The 12,603-nt window shown below is 40.2% G+C and overlaps 1 protein-coding gene across 5 annotated transcripts in view; it reads right to left on the bottom strand.

Moving 5' to 3' along the window:
• ASCC1 (activating signal cointegrator 1 complex subunit 1) overlaps positions 1-12,603 on the bottom strand; it is a 106,633-nt gene that overhangs the window by 24,252 nt on the left and 69,778 nt on the right. For all 5 annotated transcript variants that reach the window (XM_032840894.1, XM_032840876.1, XM_032840904.1 and 2 more), the window contains exon 9: positions 8,924-9,009. In XM_032840894.1, the coding sequence (XP_032696785.1) occupies positions 8,924-9,009 (86 nt within the window). The remainder of the gene's footprint in view (positions 1-8,923; positions 9,010-12,603) is intronic.

Here is a 12,603-nt window from a genome sequence, read left to right as displayed (position 1 = left end):
CATGATTTTTACATGTCCTAAAGTATGACTCTTCTTTTGATTATTTTTTTCCAACCATTAAAAACCTTCATAGTTTGCGGGCCATATGCCAGGCAGGGGGCAGGACATAGCCAGCCCTCACACTACAGCTTGCAAGCCCCTGCTCTAAGAGTTTACAATCTCAAGTACGGGGTTAAAAACCATCCCCTTTGGCAAACAGAAAATCTTTTTCTTCTCCTCCTCCGAAATCTGACTTCTGTAAAAGGCAGTTTTAGTCAGTCAATCCGGAAAAGCTAGCTGAGTGTTTGCTGGGTGCAAAAACATTGCTAAACACTGGGGAGCACACAACAGGTCTCTGCACGATCAAGGTGAGGAGAGAAGGGAAGAGTGCCATTGCCTGGGATGGGTCTTACCAATACAGACAGAGGTACTATCTGTATTTGGAAGATGAGTAGAATTTGCACATAACAAGACTGCAGTAAAAGAGAAACAGAGAGATAGGGACAAAACCTTAAAAAGTAGCCCTACATGGCAGTGAAATAAAAAAAATAAGTAGATTTAGTGGCAAGGAAAAAACCAGGAGAGCCAACAGCCACTGAAGCCAAGAGAAGACAACATTTGAAGGAGAAAAGGGCTTAATACTCTCAGTGTGGTTACTGGGGAAAAAAGTAAAAGTAGGTCAAGGCACTAAACAAACAGGGGCCACTGGTGACCTTTTACAGTGTTGTTTCAGTTCAACAATAGAGGTGAGAGCTAGGTTGCAGGGAATTAAATAGGCAATAGTTTGAAAAGGATGACAGCAAGAAGAATGGCTTTTTAGAGAAATGAACTCTCATTTCTTCAAACAACAAACATTCTAACGAAAGATGCTGGCTAACTTCCTAGTAGCTTACTCTAATATGAAACATTCTAATTAGAAAATTGTTCCTTACCTTAAACTTTTATACCCTTTGAAATCAAATGGCCCAATTTTTACGATAAGATCAACAATTAATAAAAGCTGCATCATCTTAAACACTGAAACAAAACATAGCTAAGACTTCAATAAACTCTTCTGGAAGGAAGTTATCAAAAAATACATGTATACACAACAAATGGCTAGTGTCCTATCCCCCTCCTAAGTGCACGTCTGTTTTTCCTTCTTTTAGAAAATTTTATTTTGACAGTTTCAGACTTACAGTGAAGTTATAAGAATAGTAAAAAGAATTCCTGGATAACTTTTATCCTTCTTTTTTGTTTAAAAGTAGGTTTACCGTCTACTTTAAGAAACACATTATTTAGCTGAATTTCCTGTTTTGTTTTTTGTTCTTTGTAATGAATTGGAAAACAAATTTCAGCCATTCAGTTTATTTTTTCCTTAAGATTTTTATTTATTTAGGGGCGCCTGGGTGGCTCAGTTTCGGCTCAGGTCATGATCCCAGGGTCGCTGGGCTCCCTGCTCAGTGGGGAGTCTCGACTGTCCTTCTCCCACTGCCCCAATCCTGTCCTCTCTTAGTCTCATGCACACACACTCTCTCTAATAAATACAATCTTTTTTAAAAAAAGATCTTTATTTATTTATTTGAGAGTGAGAGCAAGAGAGATCACAGGGGGAGAGGGAGCCTGATGTGGGGGCTTGATGCCAGGACCCTGAGATCATGACCTGAGGCAGATGCTAACCGACTGAGCCATCCAGGTGCCCCAATTCAGTTTAAAAAGTGCTGGGGGCCAAGTAGTTTCATTAAGTTGTCTGTGATGCAGTCACGAGCTGTAGGGAAGAAAAATCTAATATAAGCTCACTTCCTAGAATGCCTGTGCTCCTTTATCAGTGAGCTGAGGTCTTCCACCGGCTCTGCCCTGTTCTTTATCCTCTCCTTCAGGGACTGACTAAACGCAGGTCAGTTAGATATTCTCACTCTGTCCTTTAGGTCTCTTATTCTCTCAGCTCTAATTTTTGCCTTTTCCTCTGTCCATGCAACATTCTGGATGATTTCTTCTGACCTAACTTCCAGCCCACTCCATCTCTTTAGCTTTATCTACTTTGCTGCTAAACCCATCCACTGAGCTCCTCATTTCAGTTACTGCATTTTACAGTTCAAGCATTTTGATCTGGTTTTTAAAACTGCAATGTAACTGCAATGTCACAATGCTTTTGTAACAGTTCCCAATTACCTGGTAACAATCTGAAGCTTGGCTTTTAATTTCTCTGAACACACCAAACATAGCTGTTTTCAGCCTGAGTCTCATGACTCCAGTATCTTGTGTCTTTGAGTTTGGGATGTCTGCTTATGGGGAGCGGTCTCCTTACAGGCCCAGCTGTCTCTGTGTACTGGCCATGTTGGGGAGAAAGTTCCTTGGAGGAATATTATTAGGCAGAGAGTGATGAAACTATCTCCTGGAGAGGATTTTTCTTTGCAACTGCTGGGTGCCTCGGGGCACTCCCAATCCAGAGCCTCCTTCATCCAACTTCAAGAACTCATTCTCTCTCTACTTTTTCCTTTGAGAATCTTTTTGTTTTTTCACCTAATTCTCCTTTGAGAATCTTTTTCTTCTCCGCTTGGAATCTTTTTTTTTTTTTTAAAGATTTTATTTATTCATTTGACAGATCACAAGTAGGCAGAGAGGCAGGCAGAGACAGAGAGAGGAGGAAGCAGGCTCCCTGCTGAGCAGAGAGCCCGATATGGGGCTCGATCCCAGGACCCTGAGATCATGACCTGAGCCGAAGGCAGAGGCTTTAACCCACTGAGCCACCCAGGCGCCCCCTCTGCTTGGAATCTTAACAGTTAATTTTTACACTGCTTAAGGATCCTCTTTCTCATATATTTCCCTTATATTTTCCATGTCTTCACCTTTGCCAGAGATCTTAACTTTATCTTCCAATCCTTAATTGAATATATGTACATTTGAGTGTATATGTGTGTGTGTGTGTGTAATTTCCATGGAGTCTCTTATTCTCCAATTGACCTTTTCCACAACATCTTAATTTGATAAATGAAAATCTTCAGAAAGTTTATGTTCGCTCCTCTAACACATTTCCTACTTCACATGATTATCAAGAATAATGTGACTGCTTTTGTTATGGAGAAAAGCTATTACAAAATACTAGTACGTCCGAGGGAACTGAATTTGGTAAGTGTCAATAGTGTCAATATGTACAAATAGCTTAGAGAGGAAGTGACATCTGTTTACTGATTTTACATCAAGATTAGAATCTCACTTCACAGAAAAAAAAATTTCAAGTCACAGAAATATCAGGCAGTAAAAATGACACCATAGCTATGGTGGTCAGGAGAGACAATAATTTTATTCTATATTTGATTTGCTGTTGTTTATTCTGATATAACAGTGCAATGGAATACTTAGTGACAGACTTTCAAAGAAAGCCTTTCTGAGAGAGTTGAGTTTTTTTGGGGCGGTGGGGGGGAGAATTCTAAAGAGCCATGTAATCAAGAAGTAATTTTCAATAACAATATATAATACAGCTGAAAATTGAATTGGATAATGGATAACAAAAGACACAATGTTTTCTCCCATAGTGATAATATAGTTTCTGGGGTGACTGGGTGGATCAGGTGGTTGAGTATCCAACTCTTGATTTCGGCTCAGGTAACGATCTCAAGGTGGTGAGACTGAGCCCTCGGCGGGCAATCTGAGGGAGATTCTCTTTTTCCCTCTCCTCTGCCCTTCCCCCACTCTTGCGTGAGCATGCTGGAGCGCTCTCTAAGATCAATAAAATTTTTTTTAAAGAAGAAATAATATAGTTTCTAAATGCCAGTCTCTCTTTGTAGTAATTAATGTCTGGGTTATTTTTTAGGTAGGCTCCACACTCAATGGCGGGGGGTGGTTCAAACTCACGACCACAAAATCAAGAGTCCCATGCTCTACTGACTGAAACAGCCAGGTGCTCTTAATATCTTTTTTTTTTTTTTAATTACTATATAGCTCTCAATCTCACTTATCTTCCCTAGAAAACAACAAAAATGAATTCAGCTGTTCAATACTCTTCTAATACTGTGAAACAAAAGTAATCGTTCAAAACAAGCATCTTTACTGGTGTTTGAAGAATTTAATTGTGACTTTGTTACCTTAGGACAAACTGGAATCGGCCAGGGAGGGACATGGGAGGTTATGTTCTCCTTTTTGACCTTGGTAGTAGTTACACTGTTCACTTAATGATTATTTGTTAAACAGTATTTGTGTGTGTGTGAGTGTGTGTGTGTGTGTATTTCATGTACTTTTCTATGTATATGTTTCATCAAAAGAGATAAAATAGTACATATTTTTAAATAGCTTCCTTAAGCAAATTAAATAAAGATCTCATTTAAATTTACTTATTCGACCCGTCCTTCTGTAAAGATGTTAAGGGGCAGAGATAGAACAAAAGCAAAAATGAATGAAGTTTTTTAGTTACTGTCATTTACATCTTTCAAGGAAAGTCTCAATGTGGCTAGATAGATTAAAACCTATTTCCAGGGGCACCTGGGTGGCTCAGTGGGTTAAAGCCTCTTCCTTTGGCTTGGTCATGATCCCAGGGTCCTGGGATCAAGCCCCTCATCGGGCTCTCTGCTCAGCGGGGAGCCTGTCCCCCCCACCCTGCCTGCCTCTCTGCCTACTTGTGATCTCTGTCAAATAAATAAATAAAAAAAAAATAAAATAAAACCTATTTCCAAGTAAAGTATCAAAAATTAATACAGTTTAGGGAGCCTGGGTGGCTCAGTCGGTTAAGAATTGGGACTCTTGGGGGGCGCCTGGGTGGCTCAGTGGGTTAAGCCTCTGCCTTCGGCTCAGGTCATGATCCCAGGGTCCTGGGATCGAGCCCCGCATTGGGCTCTCTGCTCAGCAGGGAGCCTGTTTCCTCTTTCTCTGCCTGCCTCTCTGCCTACTTGTGATCTCTCTGTGTCAAATAAATAAATAATATCTTAAAAAAAAATTTTTTTTAAAAAAAGAATTGGACTTTTGGTTTCAGCTCAGGGCATGATCTTAGGGGGCTAGGATCAGCCTACACTGGGGCTCCATACTTAGCAGGGAGTTGGCTTCCGTTGTCCCTCTCCCTCTGCTCCTCCACCCCCCAAAATGAATAAATAAATCTTAAAAGAAAAACTTAATACGGTTCCCTCTTTCTCTAAATTTAAAGATTCCTGTATATAAAGTGGAAAAGGCACAAATCCACCTCCTTTTTACTTAGTTTATATTTTCCAGAATTTTTAGGTGTCTAAAGAAATGGCACTTTCTTTCTAAGACTGTATTTATTTATTTGACAGAGAGAGAGATCACAAGTAGGCAGAGAGGCAGGCAGAGAGAAAGGGAGAAGCAGGCTTCCTACTGAGCAGAGAGCAGGCCTCGATCCCAGAACCCTGAGATCATGACCTGAGCCAAAGGCAGTTTAGGCTTAACCCCCTGAGCCACCCAGGTGCTCAAGAAATGGCACTTTCATGGTGGCCTTTGATTCTGGACCGAGAGAGAGCACTTTCTTTCTATTCCTTCCCAAATACATCACCTGTGCCTTTGTTTGCACAACACCACCTCCTTTGGTGAGCACCAGCTCAGGCTCGGATATCTCCTCTTCACTCTGCAGTTAGATGCCATGCTTTCGAACAGGTAATACCGTACCTGTTCCATGTGCTGCAGCACAGTTCTGGCAGAGTGATTCTACGGCTTAACGCCAGCTCAGAGGCCCCCCAAATAGACTGCCACTAAGACCACTTCTCTCTGCGAAGCTGGCAGTCACTGGCGGTCTGCTTGCAAGGGGGCAGTTATCTCTGGCAGTATGTCTCTAGGTCAGCATGGTTTCTCCAATCACAAGTTTACAACTGCCTCAGGGATGAACAAAGAACATCTTTGTTCTTATCTCTTAGATCAGAAACAGAAACTCTCTGAGCAGTGACTACCCTCTGTGTTTGGCCTAGGTCTTCTTCCCTTGTACATTCTTTCAGAGCTGTCAGGCTTCCCTCACAACCCACTGTAACTAAATAGGTTCCTTTTCTGTTTCAAAAAACACAGTACAGTGGTTCTTTAGTTGTCAGTTCCTCCAAAGTCCTTCTTAAGGTAAGAACATTCTTATTTTAGCTAGGAATAACTCGATGCTGGTTTATTACTGCGGTAACAACTCTCGAAAGGGCCATACAAAAGAAAAATGTGGCTTCTACCTCCCAAAGTCATTAAAGACTTTTTCTCTTTCTTATTAAGGCACCCAGAACACATAATATTACACCAAGCCAAAAGGACCAATTCTCTTCATGGAGTAGAATAGCAATTGGCCGTTACTTATTAAATTCTTACGGCAATGAGCAATGACTTGCTTTCTCGTTGTTTCTCTTTGAATAGTAGATGAAGTTGATTTTTTTCCAAGGCTGCTTCTCATCACCAGCATTCCTGATCCTTGACCTATGCAGCTGTTAATATGCTACACACATATGCTCGGGCCCCTGAACAGCCAGTGCAGTTAACCTTTCAGTTTTCTCCAAGTCAGTTCCTATCTTGTTAGTGAAATTGATGTTTTTTCCTTCTCAACATAATAATCTTATCTGGCACAGAACCATATATAATTCATTGGTTTTTAGACTCTTTTTCTCCCCAAGGGTTTCTGGGCCTGTGGGTTCTCATGTTCTGAGAGAGGCATGTTCATTCATGGTAATTCCAAAAAGTGGGCTACTATAGCTACTTCACAGACACAATTATTACCTCTTGTGCGTTTGGGCATAGGTAATGGTGGGAGGCCACGTTTTACCTTTATTCTCAAAGTGAATTCCCTTGACTGAATATAGGTGAAAGATTACGTTTTCTGCAGCTAATGACTAAAAAGTAAAATACTGGACACTGAATCAAAGGACACTTTATTCTAACTATCTGTGTTCAACGGTACTTCTCCATACTCATAATTCACCCCCATCGTTCTATACTGTAATTGCCTATTAACCGTCCGTATGCCTCAAAGACAGGAAGCCCCTAGAAGGCAGGGACTCATCATAATGGCTGCTTTTATCTGCAGGGCACACGGTCTGGCAGATGGTACACCCTCATAAGTATTTCTGTTAATGTGTTAGTACTGCATTCAATTCAAAGTCTAATTCTTAATTAGCCACGATTTTAGGCTAACTGGCACACACCACTGCCCCAACATTTATGGAATGATTTCTAATCAGATTTCATCACACTTCAAACAGGTATGCCCAACTTCAAATACCTAAGGATCTCTACCTAAACACTGAGCATTTTTATGGGAGGCAGCAGAAACAATTCTAACCCTGTGATTTGAATCTTTCTGTTAATTCAGACTTGGCTACTAACTAGCTGTGACCTTTGGCAAGTTGCTTTAACCACATTGGATCTTGTGGATTAAATGGTCTCAAGTCCCTGGCTGAGCCCAGCTCTTAAAACTCCTAGGAGACATGAACCAGTAAGGGTATGACCAACATAGCAAGCCCTTGTTAACACTAGAGGGAGCTACATCCATGTCACCACTGGGGTGGTGAGGAAGACTTAGAGGCAAGGCATCTTTAAATTGGAAGACTGGCTCTCCAGCCACGGCACATGCTCTCTGCCATCACCTCCCTCATCCAGAGGGCACAGCACCCCGCACTTGACTTTCATCCGCACACCTCTGGAGCTGTAATCCTAATTCCAAAAGAATCAAGTTGGCTTGAGTCATTCCTACAGATTTCTTTCCCTGTTCGGTCTACTTTCTTTCTTAATCAAACTAACAACAACAACAACAACAACAAAAAAGCAAAGTGATTAACGCTATTATTGGAAAAGCCCCAGGAAATGAGATGGCGGAGGAAAAAGAATCATATCACACTGAAGCTGGGGACTGGGAAAATAAGTAAACTACAGCTGAAGTAATTAGCAGCTTGCCACTCAAACCAAAGCTACCACAGTTACTCTGACAACAAGAAAACCACTCAAAAAAGAGGAAAGGTATCAAGGAAAAGAAGAAATTGACATAGCTCTGCCGGGTAGGAGCCTGAATGCCTGCCTAAGAGGGAATCTGGTCACTGCCATGTCAGGCTCTGCAGTAAGAACTTTGCAGCTGCTGAAGTGATGTCATCAATTAAAGGTAATGGGGTCACACTAGGCATTTGGCAAGAAAAGTGCCCAGTACCCGGATAAGGCAATAGAGGATGAAGGGGGGAAGGAAAAAGAAAAAGCATTTTTAAAGCTAAAGATTATTCTGAAGTTATATACACACACTCTACCCCTAGCTCCCAAAAATGTATGGCCTTGAAAATGTATGACCTAAATCATTACAGAACAAGTGAAATGAAGAATCCAAAACCTCTCCGTTGTATCAACTTCTGTTTCCGTTTGCCCAGAGGCACAATGACATGCTAATCTGACAGAGACGGCATAAATTGTGGTTGTTACAGAATGTGGTCTGTAGGAGAAAGATAAATGCCACCCTGAAGAACCCTTTTTATGGAAATTTCATAGGTTAATTTAACACTCAAGAAGCAAAGCCTCAACAGTCAGAGACCACCTACTTTTCAGAACATGGGCTATTCCTGAATGAAAACAGATTACAAAAGAACTTTAGAGAGGGACTATAGGTGAAAAGTCTACTAGAACAAAATAAATAATTCTTTTTAACTTAAAAAAAAATGCAGACCTAGTCCTACAGAGGTAAAATATAGAGTAAAACTCCCTAGGTTAAAATCAACGTATTCCTATGAGTTCAAGTAGTCAGGGTTCTAAGAGACATCACAGCCTCAGCAGATTCAAAAAGATTTATTTTCCTTTAGGAAAATAAAGATTTTATTTCCTTTAGGACATTCACACACACACACACACACACACATACACGTATGTGTATGTGTGTGTGTGTGTTTTGCCAGACCTTTGAAGCAATGATCCTCATGAGAAGAATGAGAAAAATATATTTTACTGTTAAAAGAAGAACGACTTGTTTTCTGCTCTTATCTTAGGACACATGCCAAAGGATTTCCAATTCACCCTGTTATGTACTGACCTTTAAAATGTTTCGCCCATCAAATGATTCTCTTTCCTTGAAGATGTATTTGCCATCAGCTGTATAGAGATTGTACCTGCCTTCAGCTGTAAATATTTCAAAGATAATGTTAGAAGAGATGCTTGGGTTATTTACATTTGTTTTCTTTTGGGTTTCTATAGGTACAACAAGCAAAATCCTCATGTACTACCGGGATTGTGGCATAATAGGAGGGAAAACATCAGTCTGAGTCAAGAGGCCTGGTATCCAGTCTCAGTGAGGTCATTAATTTAGTACACATTTATTCATTCAACACTGTCCAAGTACTCAAGGTATGTTACCTATGTAATTAACCATATTCTTTTTTTTAAAGTATAGTGGACATACAATGTTATATTAATTTCAGGTGTACAACATAGTGATATGATAATTCTATACATCACTCACTGTAGCCACCATTTGCCACTCACCATCTGTCATGCAATGTTATTACAATATTACTAGCTGTATCCCCTATGCTGTACTTTACAGCTCTGTAACTTATTTATTTTATAACTGGAAATTTGTACCTCTTAATCCCCTTTACCTATTTTGCCAACCCCATCCCCATGTCCCCTCTGGCAACCACCAGTTTGTTCTCTATATTTATGAATGTGCTTCTGTTTGTTTGTTTTTTTAGATTCTACATGGAAGCAAAGGGGTGCCTGGGTGGCTCAGTCAGTTAAGCCTTTGGTTCAGGTATGACCTCAGGGTCCTGGGATCAAGCTCCAGGTCAGGCTTTCTGCCCAGCAGGGAGTCTGCTTCTCCTCCTCCTTTCCCTCTATGCACTCTCTCTCTCTAATAATAAACAAATACACTTTAAAAAAATGTATAGATTCTACATATACATACAATCATTTGGTATTTGTCTTTCTCTGTCTGATTTATTTCACTCTGCATAATATGCTCTTAGTCCATCCATGTTGTCACAAGCAGCAAAGTTCATTCTTTTTTATAGCTGAGTTGTAGTCCATTGTGTATGTGTACACATGTACACACACCACCACACACATCTTCTTTACCCATTCATCAGAAAGACAAGAGATAACAAGTGTTGGCAAGGACACAGAGAAAAAGGAACCCTCATGCCCTGTTGGTGGGAACACAAACTGAAGCAACAGTATGGAGGTTCCATAAAGAAAAGTAAAATAGAAATACCACATAATCCTGTAATTCCACTTCTGTTTTCAAAGAAAATGGAAACACTAATTCCAAAAGATATATGTACCCCTATGTTTATTGCAACAGTATTTACAATAGCCAAGATATGGAAGCAACCTAAGTGTCCATCGATAGATGAATGGATAAAGAAGATGTGGGGGGTATGTTTGTGCATGTAAAATGAGCCATATTATTAGGTAAATTATGTCTCCTCCATGGACTTCAGTTCACTTATGCAGTTCCAGGTTAAGACTAGGTGATCTCCAAAGGTTCCCTGCGGTCTAAAAACCGAAGATTTTGTATAAGCTATATGCATTTTTAAATATGTAAATATATTTAAAAATTCACACATTTAGTAGTCAAAAATGCTGGCAACATTAATTTGGGTTGCAACCAACATTAAGTGGGCCGGTTTAAGGACTCCCCCAAAATGAGAGAGCCCCTTTCAGTTGAAATCAAAGGTGTCTTTACAAACATTATACACAGAAATGCAGTGAATCTATGACCTTGTGTTAATTTAGCTTGCTAATCCCAAAAGACATCTGTAAAGTATAGCAGGAAAAAGGATTTCAAAGGAGAGGGATGGCAGGTAAGAAAGAGTGAAACACCACATTCTATGTCCTTTTCAAGTAAAAATTCAACCAGAGAAGAACCTAAGATATAGAAAATTCAAAGCGTCCTTAAGAATTATTTAACCCTCAAAATATTTTTCTTTTTTTTTTTTTTAAAGATTTATTTATTTATTTATTTGACAGAGAGAGATCACAACTAGACAGAGAGGCAGGCAGAGAGAGAGAGAGAGGGAAGCAGGCTCCCTGCTGAGCAGAGAGCCCGATGCGGGACTTGATCCCAGGAACCTGAGATCATGACCTGAGCCGAAGGCAGCGGCTTAACCCACGGAGCCACCCAGGCGCCCCCCCTCAGAATATTTTCTAAAACATCAACCCCTTTCCTGCCCACCAAGAGACCCTCAAAAATATCTGTACTTCCAATTCTGGAATATGCTCTTTTATTATATATAGATATGGAGACTACCAAGTCAGAATTGGTAAAATATGTCCAGGTCAGTAACTCCATGAGCATAACATATGTTAACTAGTCTACCGGAATTACACTTTGGTAACTTCTAATGAAAAAGTACTCTCTTATTCAAAGATCTCAAAACCATGTATATTTCCCAAATTAAAAACCAGTCCCCTGTTAAGAGGAGATATGAAACTTTAAAGATATATTTATTTAATTTAGAGAGACAGAGAGAACATGCACACGCATGTGCCCCTAGGGCGGGGCGGGGGCAGAGGGAGAGGGAGAGAGAATCCCAAGCAGACTCCACACTGAGCACAGAGTCCAAAGTGGGGCTTGATCTCATGACCCTGAGATCAGGAGCTGAACAGAAACCAAGAGTCGGATGCTCAACTGACTGCACCACCCACATGCCGGTGCCCCAAGAAGTGATGTGAAACTTTAAATTCATACTAAGCAAATATCAATTACAAAGCAGTAATGAGGAGCACCTGGGTGGCTTGGTCAGTTAAGTGTCCAACCCTTGATCTCGGCTCAGGTCTTGATCTCAGGGTCCTGAGTTCAAGCCCCATGCTGGAGCCTACTTAAAAAAAAAGAAAAAGAAAAAAAAAACAGTAATGATATCTGAAGATTGAAATGGCAAGGGTAGGGGGTGTAGAGGGAGAGAGAATCTCAAGTAGCCTCCATGCCCAGTGCAGGGCCCCATGGGGGGGCTCAATCTCACAACCCTTAGATCATGACCTGAGCCAAAATCAAGAGTTGGATGCTTAACCGACTGAGCCACCCAGGCGCCCTTGAATTATGTATTTTAAATGAGTGAATCATACAGTATGTGAATTATATCTCAATAAAGGTGTTATATTCAAACTATCTCTAGTAGGAAAAGATAACTAGACTGTGAACTAGAATGTTTTCTTACATGGAGCTCTAGTGCTAACTGAATATAAATCTGGATCCACACAATTTAGTAGATACAGATTCCTTTATAATTCAACTCTTCTATGTCAAAATGTGGTTAATAAAGGAGTATGGTAAGAGTTCTAAAGCAAGATTTAAGGACTAGGGCATTTTCAGAATGTACTGCTGATAGCATTAAATGTCTAATAAAATACTGTCTATACTTGCACTGTCCAAATTAGTAGCCTCTAGCCACATGTGATTATTTAAATTTAAATAATTTACATTAATTAAAATGAAAAGTTCACTTTCTCAGCCTCGTAGCAACCTCTAAGTGCTCAATAACTACATGTGGATAGTGGCTACCACACTGGACATCACAGGTAGAGAATATTTCTATCATCACAGGGAGTTCTACTGGATGATACTGGATATAATATGTCTTCTGAACCAAAGTATTGAGAGTATATTCTAGAGTTCTAGAACTATGTCTTTACATAGAGATGTTAAAAAGTACATCATCTCAGAGGATCTGACTATGCTTCCAAACTTAAAACTGACCACCCAGAACAAAATAAATA

Source organism: Lontra canadensis, unplaced genomic scaffold (assembly GCF_010015895.1).
Source record: "Lontra canadensis isolate GAN:19392208 unplaced genomic scaffold, GSC_riverotter_1.0 scaffold3, whole genome shotgun sequence".
In the NCBI taxonomy this organism is placed as follows: domain Eukaryota; kingdom Metazoa; phylum Chordata; class Mammalia; order Carnivora; family Mustelidae; genus Lontra; species Lontra canadensis.
The sequence above is the reverse complement of the archived record's forward strand: the minus strand, read 5'-3'. Positions and strand labels throughout refer to the sequence as shown.